Genomic DNA, 20316 nt, shown 5'->3' on the forward strand with positions numbered 1-20316 from the left:
ACTGACGCCCATAAGCTCTTAGACCCTCGGTGGAGAATTCGATTAGATAAGGAGCAGTATGTGCACGTACCAACGACCCACCGTGGTCTGATTTATGAGATAAGGTACGGTAGGACTTGCAATGCACGGCGTCAAAGATGCAACTTGGGTGTCGCCATCACTTAGCCATCAGCGCCACCAGTACCCATCTTTCTACGCGCACCAATGCTTATTGCCAAAATGCTTCCTTTTCGCTGCAAGATATTCTTGCCCGGCTCTAGACACGCCCATCACAGTGTCTCCCGTGGACATCTTTGTCGAGCCACCCGTGTTCTTCATGAATGGTTTCAGATTATCTACTCCAACTCCATGCAATCACGTCCAACCGCATGCCCTTCCTACACCCACCGCTGTCCACAGCACGAATATTAGGCCTCTCGACAAATATTACAGTATCCTTAGTCTTAGTCAACATGGCTAGAAGCTTATCTACCTCTCCCAACTACGACAATGGCCCTACTGCAACAATTGGCTTATGATACACCGGATTTAGCGCGCCACGGCCTACAATCCCCTATATCCCCGCCATATGCGCTGGCCCTACACTGCAGCTGACTTTGCAAGGCAGGAATCTACATCCGATTCTTGCTTCTACAGTAACCCACGATTCGTTACACATATCGACGACCGCGCTATTGCTACGATAAGGCGTTACTACGCTGCCGTGCTCCCCCGAAAGGCCGAATATTGGATTTCTGCTCCAGTTGGATAAGCCATTATCCTCCAAAGGTCGAAGAAGCGGCTCAGAGGGGCGGGCTGAAAGTGATAGGCCCAGGCATGAATAAGAATGGAATTGGATGCAAATATTGAGTTGAGTGACGGGGCTGAAGGGAGGTTTGTGACCGATTTGAATAAGGAGCCAGACTTCAGCGCGGTCACAAATAGCTTGTTCGATGCGGCGACATGCGTCGTCAGCATCGACTATCTCACACAACCGAGGGAAGTACTGGGGAGCTTGAGAAGAGTTGTCAAGGAGGGTGCTACCGTGAATGTAGTCGTTAGCAATCCCTGTTTTCCGACCAAGACAATTGCAAGGTGGCTAAAAATTGGAGAAGAGGAAAGACTGAATATGGTGGCTGATTATCTTTATTTCCCTGGCTGGAGCAACGTTGAGATTGTCGACCTGAGAGATAATAATGGCGACGAAGGGCATCGGATAACACTGGGCTGGCTGAGTTCATGAAATGGGCCGGGTTTGGTGCGCATGATTCTCTGGGGGTTGTTAGGGGCGTGAATTCATCAGAAAGAGAGGTGAGTTAATGGAACCAGTTATGATCACTGGGTTTTCGATACCTTCGGTTAGAATTCTTTTTACACCCTTGAAATTATTTTCCTTCAGAATTTCCTGGACATATGACCTATGATAGTCAGATCGTAGCTACCGTGGAACCGCCATAGACACACTATCAATAAACTTGACTTGATTAGGCCGCGCTCAATACCCAGTAAGCTCCGACATCTTGGTCCAAGACCAGCGTTCCACTAGACTAACATTCCTATCGGCAGCTCGTGAAACCCCCAGAAACGGGCCACCCATGAACCTTAGCACAAGACGTCCGGCCCATTCTAATCCCTCTACTCGGCTCTTTGACTTCATTAAGTCTCTCGCGATTTTGATGGTGATTGGCCACCTTATACGGGCCAGTCACTCTCATAATAGCTGCAACAGATCCACGATACAAAGCTGCTGTTACCGCTTATTCCTTACATTTCAGTCATGTCCAGGTTGGGAGATTACATTAAACTTCTCCCTATGACTGCTGCAGATATACACCGCGACAACTTACAGCCGCGGACTTGAGACCAAGCTATTCTTTGACTTTCTAGGTAGAGCAAACCCTTTGAAGAAGGCCCCAATAGATTCAAGATCCTCAGCGCTGCTTATCTTCGAAATATCTATTATTTGTCAGCATTTACAAAATAAGAACAATCGCGAAACATACGTTGATCCGGCCTCACAATGACCATCGCCCCGTGGTCTCTATCAACTCCGTAGAATTCATAAGCCTGTCCGTGAGACAAGTTATATGCCTCATCGTCGACATAAACCTTGTGTAAATCTGCGCACACTTTGTAAGGACTCTGAATAATCTTCCCAGCGGAATGGCTATAATTTCACCTCTCATTTGCCACTTGCCAGTAACCGGCCAGAAATATGTAGGTAGCTGCTCCTGTTCAATCTCGACACGTTTCCCTGCTAATACAAGAATAGGCTCAATGAAGCTATCGATATCGGAGCCTGGTGGGTTGAAGACTTCTACAAGATCTTCAAGGAACCCACCAAGCTAGGAGATAATCGTCAGCCAACAAGATTAAAACGGATATTGGTTGCTCACCTTTCGTAACCTACTAGCAGCATTGGACATCCGAATATCGCCGGCGAAAATGACTACCCTCCATCTGCCGTCTGCAGGTAATGCTCTAACAAGCTGCATAGGGCGTGCGTCACAGAAGCGAATAACCTGCGTACTTGGGAACCTCATACCAACAGTCAAATTTTTGGTGACATCTGGTGTGCTACTTTTACTCGACGTGATTAGAGAGTCGCCATATCTTGCGGTTAACCCAGCTGTGTAACGAAGAGCTTTGGTGAATTGCTCGCTAAAATGCTTCTCCGTGATGTTATTCTCTTCCCGATATTTGGAAGAGAACAACCGCATAAAGTGCCGATCGAATTCTATCAGGTCGGTTGCAACTTTTTCTCTCTCAAGAACATACGTTTCGAGAAGCTCTGGACTAGCTTGGCCGGTGAGGACAGCCCCTAGTTTCCACCCGATGTTGTAACCGTCTTGAAGACTGACGTTCATGCCTTGTCCCGCTTTTGGAGAGTGTGTATGGCAAGCATCGCCAGTCAGGAAGACGCGATAGTCTTTTGTGAAGAAGTCAGCACGGCGTTGCCCAATCGCATAAGCTGACCACCATGCTGTTTCTGTAATATCCATTGTGTATGGTTTAAAGATACGGCGCGCTTGTTCTTGGAGATCCTCCAGTTTGACATTTTTCGCCACCGCCCCGTGAGATAGCTCAATGTAAAATCGGACCAGGGAACCACCTTCTCGAGGGATGATCAATAGACTGCCGGAATCTGAATGCAGAGTGGTTTTTTTTCTAATATCGGGAAAGTTTGTCCTGGGATATACATCCATAACACCCCAGAGTGCATCGGAACTGTCACCAACCATCTTGAAGCCGAGTGACTTGCGCACAATACTGTGTGCTCCATCACACCCCTATCTAATGGTTAGAATGACTAAGTCAATCGCTAGCCAGGGTTGGCTACTACGTGCCAGCACATATTTGGCCTGGAATTGCTCCTCTAGGCCTTTTTTTTCCGCTACAACAGTCACCGGATAGGACTTTGAATCTTTGGCTTCGGCGCTATTAACACGGACACTTCGAACTGTGTAGCCATAATCGATTTCTTGATCATTAAAGCGGTGCATAGCTTCAATAAGTAAATCGTTCAATCGTGCTTGGTTGAGTATCACATGAGGTTGATGAGATAAGCCCGGTGGTGTATCTGCTGTCCTACTTGCTCGGTGAATACCTCCTTTGCCATCCTTCGACCAGAAGTTAACTTCCAGCACATGATACGCTTCACGAAGCATGTCTTCAGATAGTCCAAAACTCTCGAAAACCTCTACTGTGCGGCATTGCACTCCATCAGCTTGGCCATTCTTCATCGGCCCTGAGCGCTGTTCGAGGACCTTCGCACGGATACCATAACGGGAGAGCCATGTCGCAGCACAAAGACCGGCGGACCCGCTACCACATATTAGGACGTCCACTTGCTGGATCATAATTAAAGTTGAGAGATCAGATAAGAAATAATGAGAAGATATGATGTAAGTTTGAGCACAACTTGATGACCGTTGGTTTAGAGCAAAGCCAAGCAAAGAGCTGAACTGTGCAAGGAGATCAAGCGCGGCTAGATCGGGTTTTGCATTGGAACACCGGAACAACTGCGGCCTAAAGTTTGCGGATTCCCAAAGCCGAAGTAGCTCCAATCCCAATGGGCCGTAGACCGGCATTTCTCCTAAGATTGAGGCGAAAAAATTCAAGCAATGGAAACATGGAGCGCCCCTGGCGGGGGTAATGCGGGCAACCCACCGGATGACTTCCGAAGTCGACGAATCGTCAATATCTAATGGAGCCAAAATCTCCTCCCATGGGGGTGAGGGGAGGAATCAACTTATCTACAGGTACCTCTTTATGCGGAAGTGCACTTACACCAAGTGAGAATTTATGTCTATAATGTACTACTCCAAGAGCATCCTCCAAACATCCAACCAAATCTAGATATTACACTATCCCTTAACCCGTCAGGACCGAATTGAGGAAGGTCCCGTGCACGAACATTACGTGTTGTTTGGCGCGGGGCCTTGATCTACTTGATCCAATTGGCTAGCCCTTATCGATAACCGTACGGCCAATTTTGACGGGTTAAGGGATATGCTCATACTTCTTTCTCTTACCCATTTTCTCTAGCCATGCCTTCCACCCTAGGACCACTGCCCCGGCGCCTCTGTGAGGTTGTTGTCCCTTCACCAAGTTGTTTGTTGCTTTCAAATGCCACAGTCGCCATACAATAACCACCACAAGGGTAAAAGGTGCAGCAATGGCCCAGAGAATCCAGAAATCGGGCGATATCTGCAAGTGGGAAGGAGCCTCCGAACCGACCGTAAAGAACTGAGCCCCGAAGATTGTAGCAACCGTACTTACGGGAAGAAAAAACATGGTCATGAACGCAATGGTCTTCATACTCTTACTATCCTTTTGTATGGCCCGGGAGTCTAGCAGCGTCACCAGATTAAAGCTTAAACCGATAATGTTCTCCATCCTTCTATCCAGGCTCACCAATCTTCGCTGGGTTGATTGGAATAGGCCCTTCCGATATAAAAGTGAGCTCTGAGTTGATGCGCTTGGCGCATTGGGATTGTCTCCAATTAACTGTTTGTGGCTTGCGCACAAACTTTCGGCAGTTAAGAGGGCGGATTCGGATGTTTCAAGCAGGTATATGACATGCTTGGCGACGTTGTGGAGCCCGGCGAAGTCGGATTCGTAAGCGGTTTGGCCCGCGCTTTTGCTAAGAATGTCGGCTATGTACAAGGTATTCTGATCAGAAAATTAGTGACGGGACATCTGTCTACTATTTCAAGGTAGAGGATTACGGGGATTACTAACGCTCTCAATTTTACCGAAGATCTCAGACAACCGCCACGCGATGTCGTCCACCAATTTATACAGCTCATCCAGGACCAAGTCAAACAACACATATGGGTCCTGTAGTGCATCTTCACATCCGGAATCTTCCGCGAGATTCTCAAATCGATCGACGAGGCTACGTGGCGCGCCAAAACATATCAACGTTACGGAGTTGTTAACGTGAGTCCTTGTCGAGCTGCTGCTACTCGACGTGGACTTATTTCCAGGATTCGGCTGCCTCTTGAGCTGTTCGGATTTTAGCATAAAGCCTGCTCTGATCCAGCTGAAGTCCGCTTGACTCTGTTGCGGAATTTTACCGGATTGTTCTAGGCTCGGTGGTGGATTCTGAATCTTTAGCACTCCATTTTCGTAGATAGTGTTGATATTTTTGCAAAGGAAGTGGAGCCAGGAGCCTAGATCGTTATTAGCGATCATAGTAAGCCCCGTGAAGGTATCTTCCGATGGCTTGGAGGTAGCTTACACTGCGTCCCATTTTCATCCATCCGAGTACCAAACGATTGAGTCACCGACTGTATCCTTTCTGATACGAAATCGCTTGGGAAATTATACTCCTCAAAGAGGGCTGTGAGACCATCTACAGTTTTAGGGTGGGGAATGTCCAGTGGAGCGAAGCTGATATGCTTTTAGTGTTGTTTGTATTAGCCGTTCCCGGCTGGCTTACATCACGCGGACATTACAAGGTTCTCGATTTCTGAGCTCTGCAACGCTATCCAACGTCTCAGTCTGGCCTTTAGTATCCCCTGTAACCTTTAGTCAGTCAAGATGTTCACAATATGGGAAATAATTGGAGGATAGACCCTGATTCCATTCGAAGACCCGCATCTTTAACTGCTCCCCCTCAGGATCTTGCGCTTTTTTTTTGAATATCTGTAGTGGTTTTGGGTCATAGCCAAACCCTGGGCAGCCGAGTTGCGGATTCGACGTTATTTTCATAGTGATTGGTGTGGACATATTTATCAATGGGATTGCTGCAGGATCCATTGCTAACTTTCACTCATATATCTCAGCGATATCAATGATTATAACATATGAAAGAGCCTGGAATTGCCCCGGAAGTAGTCGGTACCTTTGCATGTGTCAAATTATTCTCGATAGGTAGCTAGTTCGACGCCAAAAGCCTTTCATCTGCAAGCCCAAGGAGACTCTTCTCATCGAAGTCTGGCCATGATCACGGCCAAGGACCAGGTAACGCTTGGGTATTGACTATGCACCGATAAGGCAATCACCCGTACACAAGACGCCTCGCGCAAAGTGATGGCGCAAGGCTGAGACAATATGAGAACCTATCGAGCACCTCATCGCTACTAATTACTGCGCGATTATGTTCTTGCGTAAATCAAATGTAAAGTTACCGCGCCTCAGCGGCAAGGCCCATACTGTATCTGCGCAATTTTAGCATAGATGGTGTTATCCTGGTCGCGTGCAGCAAGTCGCTATGGCAAAAACCACAATCGCCAGTGAAGTTCACGTCAACACTACTTTGAGGCGATTAGCTTGCGTTTGAGAAATTCGTGAACTTGGTTAGGTAGTTGTTATTATTAATGAATTCTCTTCAGTGCGACGCCAGCGATCTGGCATATGCCACCTGCCCCTAATCACGGGAGCCATCTTTATCCAATAAGCCCCGGCGTTTGTGGCTTGTGCCAAGGCCCACCCAAAGCCCTAGAATGCTCCTCCATGTCAACTGCAACTGTAATCACAACCATTCTGTCAACACGGCTCGAGAAGTAACACCCCATGAGACTATAACCAGGAGACACTCCAAACGCTGGACAGCCGCACATGTCCACGAATCTAACCTAATATTAGCACAGGGGAAGTTGCACTCTTGGCTCAATTGCCCTTCCTAGTGCTCATTTTTCAGACCTTGCGATTTCCCTAAGGATCCCGACGCTATGTTTCCTAAATTAATTCCACCGTCTAAGCATGGCAAACTTCTTGGAAGGAACACGACTGGATTAGGCCGTATCTTGCCTTTCTGTGCCTCCCAATTGATATCGACATGTTGCGTGTCCTAAGCGCCTTCATATTGGCATCGCATCAGGCCCCCCTCCATCAAAAATAAATACCAAATACGGTTCTAGCCAGCCGAGGCCACTCTAGGGCGCTCCGCCCACCCAAATGTGGGATTCTCAGCTCGCGGCAATACAGCAGATGCTGGTCAGGAGAGGTAGGTGCTGTCTTTTCAGGGGAACTTCAGCCTCGAAGCGCTTTCCAAAGCGGATATAAAGGTCGCCTATGGCCACCAATTATTTTCCTAGAAATCAACTGAGTCTTGGAATCATTCGCTTTATCAATCCACTCTTTTCTCTACAGTTTCATCTGAATGGTACGCTCTTTATAAACATACACACCCAGGAGATCACTAAAAAATACTGTAGGCGTACCCTCCCCCAAAGCATGGTGGTGGAATGGATCCCAATTATACATCCCCCCAGCACAACCCTGTAAGCATTCAGGGCTTTTGAGAGCATGCAAGTTTTCGTTGTGGACTAAGACTGATTGAATTTTGTAGAGTCACGAACCACATTGCGGAGGTGGTGGCTTTGATCCATCTCAATCGTATACTGGCGAATATTCGACGGGTCCACAGTACCATCAATACCCAGCGTATCCCCAGCAGACTGCTCCAACACAATACTTTCACCCGGGATATCAACAACCTGTGAGTGCTCTCATACCCCCTCCTAAGCAAGCATTGACGTTTTCGGGCAGATAAATCAACTACCAGGTCATACGGGCATTCCACCTAGCCCACATCAACAGAGCGGAAGCCAACCCGGCATCGTAAGGCAAATATTGCGTATATTTTGCCATTGAGCAGGTTGGGAATGGAAACTGAAAGATCTGTACGCGAGGTTTCTGGGTCTGCAAATGGGTTCGGCTATGCTGAATACCGCGGCAATTTTCCTGTACATACGACAGCTGACGTGGACGAGTATAACGGCAAGACTACTGTACGTGGAACAAGCGTCCATTTATGTTAGGGCTGCAATTTATATCAATCTAACCGTATCTGAAGCGTCCTGGGCCCACTAGTCTGAAGGGGTACCGGCATATCTTCGAACCTTATACTGTTTTCCGTTGGGAGTTTCCAAACTTTTATCGTAAAGCCGGATACAGCTACGAGTCCTTGGAAAAATACCGCCACAGTGATGTATTTGGAAGGGAGTATGTAGGTGATTACGATGATCGATACCTTAGTCCGTGGGACGGGAAGATCAAAAGGCTGGTCGTGCAATCGGCTGACGATATCTACGACAATTATGAAAATGGCACTTGGCGTCGGACCTTTATCCGCAACATTAGCCCCTTCTATTTACGACTGGCGAATTGGCCGTTGAATCACGTTGACTATACTAGGAATGGTGGCCCTACTGGCGAGGATTGGCCTATGATTGTTTTCAAGTGGGCTGTCGCTTCAATTGCTATCTGTTGAACGGACGATCAGGAATAAGAACTCTGTTTTATTAAAGAGGGCTCTAGAAGCTCTCTTATATACATTAGGTAGGTCCCAAATATAATGACGACGACGTCGTTATATAGTAGGTCATAGTTAAGAGAAACAGGTAATGAGACGTTTAATAAGACATACGAGCTTAAGATACGAGACAACTGAGACATAGTTTGTATAGACGATCTAGGTTGTTAGATAGTATTACGATGGTAGTAAGGAACTTTAATTTAGGTTGACACACCCCCCTAGCTGCATAGAGCCTTCTGGGCTGCTGTAGAAAATACTAAAAAGTTATAATAGCAATTTGGTGTTAAGTTAAAGGAAATCCTCTATATATTTACCTTGCCTAAATATCATTTAAATTAAATTAAATTAGATCCTTAATATTAATGAGGTTTAATTACTGAATAAACGTCTTATACTTTTAACAAGGTAGAGCCTTTATTAGGCCATCTGCTATTATGTCCGTAGTAGGCACCTATTTAATATTAATACTTTCTTTATAAACTTCCTGGCGGAGCTAGTAGTGATAGATATTAATATATTAAAGCTTAGTGTTAAGCTCCGCGTTACTTTTAGTAAGTAGTTAAATTATCTATAGGTTATCGCAATATATCGTTTATTTCTTATTAGGGTTAAATCCGATTTTTTTAAAGAATTGCTGCCACTAAATTAACTTGGTAGCTGTATGTGATAGGGCTAAAAGCTCTACTTTTATACTTAATTTTATTACTAACTTCTACTTTATAGATTACTAGTTAATTGGCCCTCTAAATAAGGTAAATAGATAACCTTCTGTACTCTTTCTGCTTACTAGGTTGTTGCTAAATAATATATTACTAGCCCTTATAAAGATCTGGTTTATTATATTCTCCTTTAAGTACTTAATTATAAGAGTCTTGGTTTAATTAAGGTAGGTAATTACCCTTATAGTAGCTGCGTCGTGAATTAGTAATGGATTTTATGAGAATTCTAATAGCTTGCTTGCTATTCTTGCTATATTTAGATAAGTGATATTAGCTATATAGAGTATAGATCCGACTTTCCTCTAATAGGCGTAGGTATTCTGCTTAGAGGCTTACTCTAGATTAAGCTTAAGTTCCTTAATACCTATTAGTGTATATATCTTGTAATAATCTTTAACTTTAAAGCTTATCGCAATTTTATTAATATAGGAATCCTAGCTAAGCTAGAGCTTCCTATTCTTTCTATTGCGGATAATTTAAATTTTTAAGAACTAGGTAAGGTTACCTAGGTCCTTTATCTCGTACTTTCTTATAAGGTGCTCCTTAAAGGTTTAAAGCTTAAGTAGGTTTTTCTTCCTAAATATAGCTGTAATATTATTAACGTAGAAGAAGACTATTAGCTAATCGTTATAATATAGGTAAGGCTTCTCCACCACTAGCTTTAAGCTTTCCTTTTTTAGCGTTATTATTAAGTTACCGTACTATAGTAGAGGTAATCGCCTTAATCCGTAAAGGGCTCTTTAAAGAAGTAGGCACTTACCCTTAATTAGAAATCTATCTAAATACTTAATATATACGACCTTATTAATTACGCTATTTGTAAATATATTAACAGCATTGCCTTGCTAGCAGTCTAGGTTAAATATTACGATAATAGCCATTAAGGCTCTAAATGATCTTACTGCCAAAGTTATAGTATAGGTGTCCTTATAAACTAACTCTTATAAATTACCTTATGCATAAAGATAAGCTTTAAACCTTATTAGATATCTATTAATATTAGTCTTATATATAAATACCCAGATAATAGGCACTATTTTAGTATAGATTATCTTATTAACAACTTAAAACGTTCCTTAATTTTAAAGGTCTATATATTCCTTTTAGGCAGTAGCCGCGAACTCTTCCTTATATTAATATCTTTAAAGCTCCTTCTAATTCCTAGGCGGTGGTAGGAGCTAATTATAGTGTAGCTTTTTGTGAAATATAAGCCCTATATTAAAGGCTAATCTTTAAGCTAGAAGGCTCTAGTTGGTAACGTTAGTAAGAAAGCCTATATAGATCTTTAATTATCCTTTAAGTCTCTTTCCTTTAACTATATTTTACTCTCCTATATTGCTATTAATCTTCTTCTTTAGCTTAGCTTTATTGGTTAGAACTAGGATATAGTACGGCTTCTTTACTAAGGTATTTAAGGACGGTAGTAGAGGCTCTAGTAAGTTAGGTTTTAGTATCTTATTTAGAGTAAAAAGCCCTAGAGCTAAGTTATCTTTAGAGCTTAAATCTTATTACTTACTACTCTTAATATTAGGCTCTTCCTTATTTCCACCAGATTCCACCTATTATCTCCCTTTAGTATTAACTTAAATCTTATCTTAAGTCTTATTACTTTTATTAGATAACAATTCCAATTTATTTTAGAGATCCTATATTTAATAGACATTAATAACTTCTAATATTTGGTTAGTTCTAACTTAGAGTACATCCGCTAGATTTAGCTGTAAGTTATTATAAAGTAACTACTTATTAAACTTTACGTCTCTAGTTCTTATAACCTTTTTTTAACTAGAAATATAGATTTGGAATATATTCATTAAATTATATCCTACCAGATATCCTATATAGGCCCTTAGCGCGAGCTTGTTTAGGCATAGAATATTATACTTAAGAGGGTAGGCCCTATAGCCGTAGACTCGTAAATAGCCTATATTTGGTTTTAGTGGTAATATACCTATAGCTAACTAGATTCTCTTAAACGGTATCTTTTACCTAAGTCTTCTACTGGGCGTTTGATTGAGTAGATAGGTAGCTACTTTATAAACTTTAGAATATAGCTCCTTTAGTAAATAAGCCTTAATTCTTATACACCGAGCCTTCTATATAATCACCCCCTTAAATCATTCCGCTGGACCGTTTTATAATTAAGTATTAGGTGCTAATCTTTTAATACTAATTCCTTATTTAGCTACCCATTCCTTAAATTCGCCTATAAGAGATATCTCTCTATTTATATAGATAATAGCTACCTTAAAGCCATATCGTCATTTAATAATATTGCAATATTTAATAATAATTTAGGTAAGGGACGACTTCTTAGCCATCGTCTCTACCTTATTTATTCGCGTCGCGTTGTTAAGGAAGTATACCATATACTTATTGCTATTAAATGCAACTATTCCAGGTATTAAATTAAGGTAGATTCTATAGAAAGGAACTAGCGACTAAGTTAGAGGTCTTCTAAATACTACCTTATAAGCTTTACTTACTCTATAAAATTTACATTCTACTATTATTAGGCCTTTTATAATCGCGCCTGTTACTAACTAAGGTAGTTACTTAATCGCGTCTTTTCCTATATAGCCTATTTACTAGTGCTATATATAGCCTTCTGCCTAATTTAGCAGAGGCTTTAATAAATGCTTTATTAGCTTTAATTAAGTCGCAAATAAAGCCTTAAATAAGTTACTTTTTGGCTTATTATATTCAATAGTGTTTTAACTATAGTGGCGGCTATAATAGGCGTACGTCTTATCGTCGCTATAGAAGAGAGTATTCTCTTTATTATTTTAGTAGACTCCCTTATTATTAAGCTTATTAAGATATACTAAGTTAGTATAAAAGCCTAGTATAAAGGCTACTCCTAAGAGCTGTATCTATCTCTTCCCTTTTAGGTTATTAATTATAACTATAGCTATACTATAGCCTACGATTTCTTCTATATGCGAGCCTATGTAGACGCGTTCTAATGTAGGCTTAATATCGCTAATAAACCTAGCTTTATCGTTAAAGACGTATAGGCTAGTTCCTAAGTTAAGAATTATACTATCGCGAAGCTTATAATTAGAAGTTATGTTATTAGATCCTATATAATAAACTATAAAGTTTTTAGTAAGCCCTTATAAGTTCTGATTGTTGCCTTCCTTTAGCTTTTTATTAGCTTGATTATCCTTATTAGCTTAATTGTCCTTTTTAATTTACTTAATATAAGCCTTAATTTCGGGCGTTGTATTAGTAATCTTCTTATCCACCTTCTTTTAAATTTCGTTACTTGGTTTAAACTATAATAGGCGAGGAATTAACTCTACGATGTACTAGCACTTATTAAAGTAGTAACGTTTTCCGTATAGGCACTCTAGCGGTGGTTGCCTCTCCTTCTTCTACTTATCTGCTAATGGTTAAGGCTTTAATTTAGGCTTTAAATTTAGTAAGTTATCTTTAAAGGTGACTCCAAATAATCCTCTTTATGGGGTTTTACCCTTTTAGGCGAGGTCTGTATAACGGTGGTTTTAGTATATTTTAACTAGTTTAAAGAAAGTAGGAAGCGTCTTCTTCTCCCACTTACGTTTATTAAGCTTATTCTTCTAATATTCTAACTAGCTTAGTATAATTAATTCAACTATATACGCGAAGTCTTTCACTAAATGATTACTATCTACCTTAGGTAGAGCTTACTCCTTACACTTAGTGTATACCTTCTCCTACTCTTATAACTAGATCTTAAAGTTCTAGTTCTAAGGCGCCTTCTTAAGCCTTATATATTAAGTGGCTATTTAAAGCTTTTAGGCGTGGTTAGTTAGAGCAATTCTCTTCTTAAGAGATACTAAGACGTTATAGGTGGTGGTGCATTTAAATGTATAGATAAGGTAGGTACGTGAGATAAAGCTTAGGATGTGGCTGCGTAATATATTAAGAGCTAATAACTGTTTTCTATATAGCTTTATATTATTTCTATGGTCGGCTTTAAGCGTACGGAGCTCCTCCTTCTTCTCCTTATCTAGGTCCGCGAGCTTCGTCTTCCCCCAGCTATTGGCATCCTTAGGTGAGGTATGAATAGGTTCTTTAAGCTGTGGCAGATTGGTCTTAGGTGTTAATAGGTTAACATACTTCTAGAGACAATTGTTATTCGCTTTTAACTTAATAACCTTAATCCATTTATCCTAATTGTTTAGGCTTATAAGGATAACAGATAATATAATAACGGGAGGGGTTTCTTATTAAGAAGTCATTGTAGGTAGTTGTCTACAATTAAGATAATAATTAAAATCAATGGGAATAAAGGCTTTGGAATTAAAGATGATGCAGTAAACGGCCTAGGCTTATAACTGTTAAATGGACGATCAGGAATAAGAACTCTGTTTTATTAAAGAGGGCTCTAGAAGCTCTCTTATATACATCAGGTAGGTCCCAAATACAATGACGACGACGTCGTCATGTAGTAGGTNATAGTTAAGAGAAACAGGTAATGAGACGTTNGATGAGACATACGAGCTNAAGATACGAGACAACTGAGACATAGTTCGTATAGACGATCTAGGTCGTCAGACAGTATTACGATGGTAGTAAGGAACTTCGATTCAGGTCGACACTATTACTTTCGTGGTGAGGGAATCTCGATTGGCTCTAGAAAATCTGTTGTCGTTGAAGAAAGACTAAACACACTGTAGATCGGCACCCCTACACCCGCTGAAGGCCAAACCAGGAACAACGGCAACTACGACGTATTCCCTTATCGGTACTGCGGCTACCCAAAAGTTGCTCGCAGCCCTCTGGAAAATGATTTTTCCACAAGTAGACGCTTCGGAGCTGATATTAACCCTATTGCCGAACGTGTCCTCCGGCCCCGATATCTCTGCTTCTTGAGAGGGCATCCTCAGCCGGCGATGATCATGAACGTCGATGAGTGAGCCACTCAGTTTTACATTATATGGGGTTCTATGGTGATAAGGCTGCTGACTTAGCATAGGTGGATCACCCAATATAAGTCCGAGAAGACGCTCGCCTACATATTTGTGGCGTACACGGCGGAGCAATTTAAAACCAGAGAAGATATGCTGGCTTTGCATCAGATTGCAGAAGCTGCAGCTCGTAATGCGGGTGTGCCAGCGTACTGGGTAGGGTGCAGCTGTATGCCTGAGCCGGAGAACATGGAAGAGGATGTAAATCCCCTGACTTGCTTGCCCTTATTTTACGAAGAATCTTGGCATAGTCTTAATTTGCTAACGCTATTAAAGGTCTACCGCATCGGCGACGTCATTCGGGGCGCTCACTCAATGATCATCGCTGTCGGCCGTCCGTCCAACGGATTGGGTGCTATTACTACTACCGATGAGATGCTACAGCAATGGGGCAAACGCGTCTGGACGTTCCCAGAAGTCCTCCTTAGCCCCGCAGGGAAAGATATTAAAGTCTACACACGAGGCACTGACCTAATGAGTCCGATACCGCTTGCTAAGAACCAGTTCGCCGCACGGGTTTGGAAAAATGATGCATTGATTGCTCGACAGTTGGTCGATCACTACGAGGGTAGTCTCATACTCAATCGCCTTGAGCTAGTGACACTTGCCTTAGAATGCCTTCAAAAGCGAGAGACTACCCAGTATTTTCCCGGCGACCACTCCTATGCCCTAATGGGCCTTCTACGTATCCGGCCTAAGGTCGATGGTACGGACAGCGCGTTCCAAGCATTTGCCCGGTAAGGTCACTCTTCGAAGCCACCTTTTCCATTCTGACTTGCCCTAAATCTCGTACTAACCACATACACAGCCTATCCCTCGCGAATGATAGCGACCAGCTTTTGGAACGACTCATCTGCGTGCTCCCCACCTCTCGCAGTCAGCCGTGGCATAGCATGGATGACGCGTACAAAGCCAAGCTATGGGACATTCTACCGCAGGACTGCAGCATCGCGGGCATCGGGCATGACGACACAATCATCCTCGACGGGTGCCGTGCGGCCAATGTGCGGTGGAAATCCTTTGCCCCCGTTGCCTACAACCGCATTGACAGCTGGAAGCGCTTTTTCGCCAAGAAGTTCCTGCACACGGGCGGCTACGTCTTCTTTATCTCCTGTATACTGCTAAAAATCCCCGGCAAAACACTCATCGGCGCGATTCTGATGTTGTATTCCCTAGCGCTGATGGGGCTAAGTCCTTATCTGCTTAGAGTGCTCTATCTGGGCAAGTTTTGGGAAACGCAGGCGTGGTTTTTTGGCTTCGAGGGATATATGGATATCGAGACTATCGAGCGCCAGATTTTTGGCGGCAGACTGGGCAGAATGAACTGGACAGCATTTGGAAGTACTCTGAGCAGGCACCATAAGAATGAATACGGCGAGTGCGTCGCTGACGACCCGCTGGTGGATCCGGAGACGAGAGCACTGGTCGAGAGGGCAAAGTGGAGTGCACCGGGAGAGCAGAAGGTATTTCGCCGTATTATCCCTTAACCTATCCCGTTCCCAATATGTCCATTCTCTGCGTCGTGTTCGTCCTCGACTGGCGTAAGCAGTAACTGGCTAATGCATTCTAGGTCTTCACACTAGTCGACACGGCGACAATGACCGCCACCCTATTTACCGCTGCCCGCCCTCCCGTCGCCTTCTTGATCGCAGGCTCGGAAGGCGGCATGCAGCGCACCATCGGCTGCTCGTACGATTGGACCACCGCAACGCTATATCGCGAGACGGTGCTGAGGCTCGAAACGCCGGCTATAGAATTAATGAGCAGGGTTCCTAGAGTTAAGATTGGGTTTAAGCGGCCGATGCATCCGGTCCGGCCATTTGCACAGAGTAGAGTTGAGGCGAAGGGGTTTTCTGTGGTTTGAGTTAGATTTTAGGAGGTTGGGGGGAGTTTAAGCTCGACGGTTGGTTTTGTGGAGTAATGGCTTCCGGTTTGTAATGATGTTTGAGCTGCTTCAGGACGTACTTCTTTCACCTGCAGCGAACTATTTACTCTCTTTTCAAGGCCCTCACGACTGTCTCGCTTAGGCTTTCATGAAGGAGTCCTAATATTTCATTGGAAAGCAAATCTTCAATTGTAAATAGTGATGGCAATAACTATATAACTAATCAGCCCCATGATTCCGATTATTATATAGTTATATCTACGTAACATAATCAGCAGGTGCGATTATAATTAGGTTGGTTATCGGGCAAGCTGAGCAGGGTCACGGAAAAGTTGAACAGGGTCACCGATGGGGGTCGGCGAAAGCTGAACGGGGTTACCGATGGATAAAGTAGATCCTTAGCGGGTAACTTGTCTATAAGCTTAACTAACTTATTACTAAGGCCTAAGTTAGCTACTATCTTTATATCGCTAGTAAAGCCAGAAAATAATCCAGCTAGCGATTAAATTACTCTATTAAATATAACTACTGGGCTCGATGAAATCGGCCTCTGCACCTCCACGCGGTGGAGCCCGGGAACCTGGCAGCTACTATTGATGTTCCGGTTGGATCGTGTCAATAGACTACCAGAGCAAACGCAGAGACGTGTGTACGGCTGCGCAGCGCCTGCGCAGCGACGTGGTGGTGGTGGTGTGAAAATTTTTCACTGGGGGGTGAGCCCCAGCAAAAAGTTTGAACACAGCTACTACGTCTATTGTACACGTTCGGTCATTCGAATCGACAAGCAATCACCCCTCCGGCGTACCCCCTCCCTCCTACGAATACTACATACACCGCACAGCAACCACATATATACGCAAATAATCCGCGCCCTAAGCGTAGCAGAAGCCCCCTATTTTAACATTACCTGGTAACCTAGGTATCTAGTTATAGGGACTGGTCACCCCTATTAAATACTAGAGCGTCCTCCTACACCTTATAAATAGGTGTAAGGGCCTGGGGTTAGGACTTAGGGTAAAAGCGATACCAAGTCATATACACCCCGTTATAGAAACCTTTTAATAAAGGAATGGATAAGAGACCTTAGTATATAGGCCCAGGCGGAGCGCAAGCGTTATTATTATTAGGAGATATTTATAGGAGACTTAGAAAAGGAGCTAGAGACAGGTATACGACTTTATACAGGCAATACACAGACGTGGCAAAAATGGTTCACATGGCAGACAAGGGCAAGACAGGCATTTTAGACACTCCCGCGCAAGGGGAGTCTCAAAGCAGTAACCTAATGGTGTTTTTTTCCTCCCGTTAACGTAGTACGGATGTTATCTGGAAGTATTACCTCTCACGTTTCCCTTGGAGGTTTTTGTTTACCTAAAAAATGGGTTTTCTCAGTGTAATATAAGCTTTTCCCATAGGAATTAGTCTGCGTGGACCCATTAGGGGGACCGGGTCGGACGGTAAATTGAATCTACTACTAAATATAACTACTAATTAGAACTTAATATAGTAATACTTAATATAGCTAAAGTAGAGGATACTCTATAGACAATTATCTACTAGCTAAGTAACTAGGCAATAAGTTCCGTTAATATATCCCTATACTTTATACTAAGGCACTCCTTAGTAGCATAAGCGTACTCTTATAGCCTCTAAAAGGTTAACTGCTTTAAGTCCTAAAAAAGGCGCTCCTTTTATTAAGTAGTTAGAAACAGAATAGTATCTTTAAAAATATTACTAAGTTAATAAGGCGTTACTAGCCGCTAGAGGACTATATAGAGGGCAGTAATTAGAGGCGTAAATTAGCAATTACTAAAGGTAATATCCTTAAGTGTTAAACGTAAAATTAGGATAAGGACTCTGTCTATTAAAGAGGGCTCTAGAAGCTCTCTATAACGTGGGTGACAGGGTTTTGACGGTGTGATGAGTTTTGACGGTTTTAAGGTTTCCCATACAAACTTTGTCTGTGTCCTCTCGCTTAAAGTTTTGATGTTCAAAACCGTCAAAACCCATCACACCGTCAAAACCCTGTCACCCACGTTATACATCAGATAGGTGACAAATAGAATGACGACGACGTCATTCAGTAGGTCATAGTTAATGGAAATAGGTAATGAGACGTTCGATAAGACGTTCGATAAGACATTCGATGAGATATAGTTCGTATAGACGACCTAGGTCGTCAGACAGTAGTTCGATAGTGGTAGGGAAGTCCAATTAAGGTCGATATTAAGCTTTACCGACTCTATAAGCTATATAACCTTAGCCTTACTAAATTATATATTAAATTAACACCTAATTTTAGTAAGCTCCTCGCAAAAGTATAGTAAGAAGTTATATTAGTAGTAAGGCAGAGCTAAGTATAGGCGTGGTATAAAATAATAAAGTAATTTATTATAGTTAAAACTCTTTAGTACGATACCTGGTTACAACGATATACTCTATATTACGATCTACAAGCCTTAATCAAAATTTTTTAGGTGTATTTTACGATATCGTTAAGTTCTCTACACCAAAATCGGTATAAACAGTAGAGATTTTTGTATGGGAGGGAGCCTAATTTAGCCGGTAAGGTGGACGCCTTAAGCCTTTTTAAGTAGAAAGCCCCCCCTTTTATTGCTTATTAACCTAACACGTAACTCTTTGTATAACAATACCATTGGTATAACGATACGCTTGGCTGTACAAACCGTATCGTACTAACCAGTTTTGACTGTACCTCCTTAAGATCCTTATCTTTAAACTTAGCGTTATTAAATTCGCTTAATAAAAGTATAGTTAAAGTAGTAGTGGAGGAGGTAGCTATAGTAACGGTAGCAGCGCCAACTAGTAGAGCTATAAAAGCTTTACGAGACGACTTAGTAGCTATAGTTAATTAATATAAGAAATAGGCAGATAATAAGGATAAGAAGCTAAGCGGGCTTTAAGTACGTGTTTAGCTTAACTAAGATCTAAACCGCACAATGTTATAATTGTCGTTTTATTACCACAAGAAGCTTAACGTAAGATAGGCTTATTATACGATTTTGAAACCTTAAAAAATACAAGGCTCGGCGCCAGCTTGTGCAGGAAGCTAAGCATAGCTCCCTTGTAGAGTCTCTTGCCGAAATTAGTATCCTCTAAGCTGTATTCGAACTCCCTACAGGCCTCCTAAATTAGCTCCAACTAGTGTAAGGAAATTTGAGAAACATGCCTAATCACGTCTGAGCCTGCTGAGGTAACTTAAACGCGTACTTTTGATTCCGGTGTTCGCGCACGGTCCGCCTCTCTTAGGACACTACCGGCGGAAGGATACCACCTCGCCTTGCATGTATTTGATGTTGGAAGAGGACCGGGTAATTCCTAGGCAGTCCGGGAAGGGGTGACTGCAGCACAAAGCCAGAAGAGCGGAAACCAGTTCGCCACGTATTACTGCTCTGCTAGCCATTCGCCGTATTTAAGTTGGGCAGAAGGACTGGCTGGGAAACTACAGGAATTTATATGTCGACTAAATTCGGACTGCTTACCACCCTGCTGCCTATCACCTTGTTACCTACCCCCATTTGTTGCCTGCACCTACCTCATGTATATATAGTCTCTTTTTCTTCATAGATCAATCGACACGAGTTCCTGACCTGGTATTTCCGGTCAACATTATAAATGGGCAACAGTGATTCTACTTGGCTAGACCACTTTCCCATCATTCTTTCCCCGTAAGGAACGGTCCTAGTAGCAGAGATAGTTCAGCCGACGCTTTACAAACAGCACCTCCGTAAATTACTCAATGAGGAAATCGATTGGGTGCTATCTGGTTAGGTGGATTGGCGTTGAGAAAAAAATAGCTCTGGAGATTTGAGGATCGAAATACCATTAGACAATCTCTCTACCAATGGAAAAAACAACCTTGCGAATGCACCACTCCTAGGGGTCTGAATGTCCAAAATTACGTATTTGTACCTATTGCTTTCGTATATATATCACGTGTTAGGCTTTTGAACATCATTCTTTGATTGGTCATTAATATATTTAAGC

At 42.7% G+C, this 20316-nt stretch overlaps 4 protein-coding genes across 4 annotated transcripts; 2 read left to right on the forward strand and 2 right to left on the reverse strand.

Moving 5' to 3' along the window:
- Positions 1 to 568: 568 nt before the first annotated feature.
- Positions 569 to 1222, forward strand: K441DRAFT_686260 (uncharacterized protein; the record flags this gene model as incomplete). Its single annotated transcript, XM_067651976.1, has 2 exons — positions 569 to 742; positions 851 to 1222. 2 exons carry the CDS (start codon positions 569 to 571, stop codon positions 1220 to 1222), a joined length of 546 nt encoding a protein of 181 aa, XP_067505383.1.
- A 321-nt stretch (positions 1223 to 1543) lies between these two features.
- Positions 1544 to 3927, reverse strand: K441DRAFT_657872 (uncharacterized protein). Its single transcript, XM_067648254.1, has 5 exons — positions 3327 to 3927; positions 2376 to 3269; positions 2159 to 2324; positions 1983 to 2099; positions 1544 to 1935 (listed from the first exon to the last, which is right to left on the reverse strand). The coding sequence occupies exons 1-5, from the start codon at positions 3837 to 3839 to the stop codon at positions 1823 to 1825; spliced, it is 1803 nt and encodes a 600-aa protein (XP_067505384.1). The 5' UTR covers positions 3840 to 3927; the 3' UTR covers positions 1544 to 1822.
- Positions 3928 to 4259: 332 nt separating this feature from the next.
- K441DRAFT_704722 (uncharacterized protein) lies at positions 4260 to 7293 on the reverse strand (the record flags this gene model as incomplete). The annotated part of the gene is made up of 5 exons (XM_067653547.1): positions 4260 to 5154; positions 5224 to 5657; positions 5726 to 5885; positions 7016 to 7033; positions 7201 to 7293. 5 exons carry the CDS (start codon positions 7291 to 7293, stop codon positions 4483 to 4485), a joined length of 1377 nt encoding a protein of 458 aa, XP_067505385.1. The 3' UTR covers positions 4260 to 4482.
- Positions 7294 to 16838: 9545 nt separating this feature from the next.
- K441DRAFT_61687 (uncharacterized protein) lies at positions 16839 to 17451 on the forward strand. Its single transcript, XM_067645765.1, has one exon. It carries the CDS (start codon positions 16905 to 16907, stop codon positions 17220 to 17222), a length of 318 nt encoding a protein of 105 aa, XP_067505386.1. The 5' UTR covers positions 16839 to 16904; the 3' UTR covers positions 17223 to 17451.
- The last annotated feature ends 2865 nt before the right edge of the window (positions 17452 to 20316 follow it).

The sequence above is a fragment of the Cenococcum geophilum genome, assembly GCF_001692895.1.
Source record: "Cenococcum geophilum 1.58 unplaced genomic scaffold K441scaffold_15, whole genome shotgun sequence".
Lineage (NCBI taxonomy): Eukaryota > Fungi > Ascomycota > Dothideomycetes > Gloniales > Gloniaceae > Cenococcum > Cenococcum geophilum.

Excerpts from the sequence above, each read along its gene's own strand:
- K441DRAFT_657872 (XM_067648254.1), bottom strand. The coding sequence starts at position 3,839 with ATGATCCAGCAAGTGGACGTCCTAATATGTGGTAGCGGGTCCGCCGGT. Across the intron at positions 3,270-3,326 it reads TCCAGGCCAAATATGTGCTG|GGGTGTGATGGAGCACACAG; the intron begins GCACGTAGTAGC and ends ACCATTAGATAG. Across the intron at positions 2,325-2,375 it reads CTGCTAGTAGGTTACGAAAG|CTTGGTGGGTTCCTTGAAGA; the intron begins GTGAGCAACCAA and ends ATTATCTCCTAG.
- K441DRAFT_61687 (XM_067645765.1), top strand. The coding sequence starts at position 16,905 with ATGTTCCGGTTGGATCGTGTCAATAGACTACCAGAGCAAACGCAGAGA.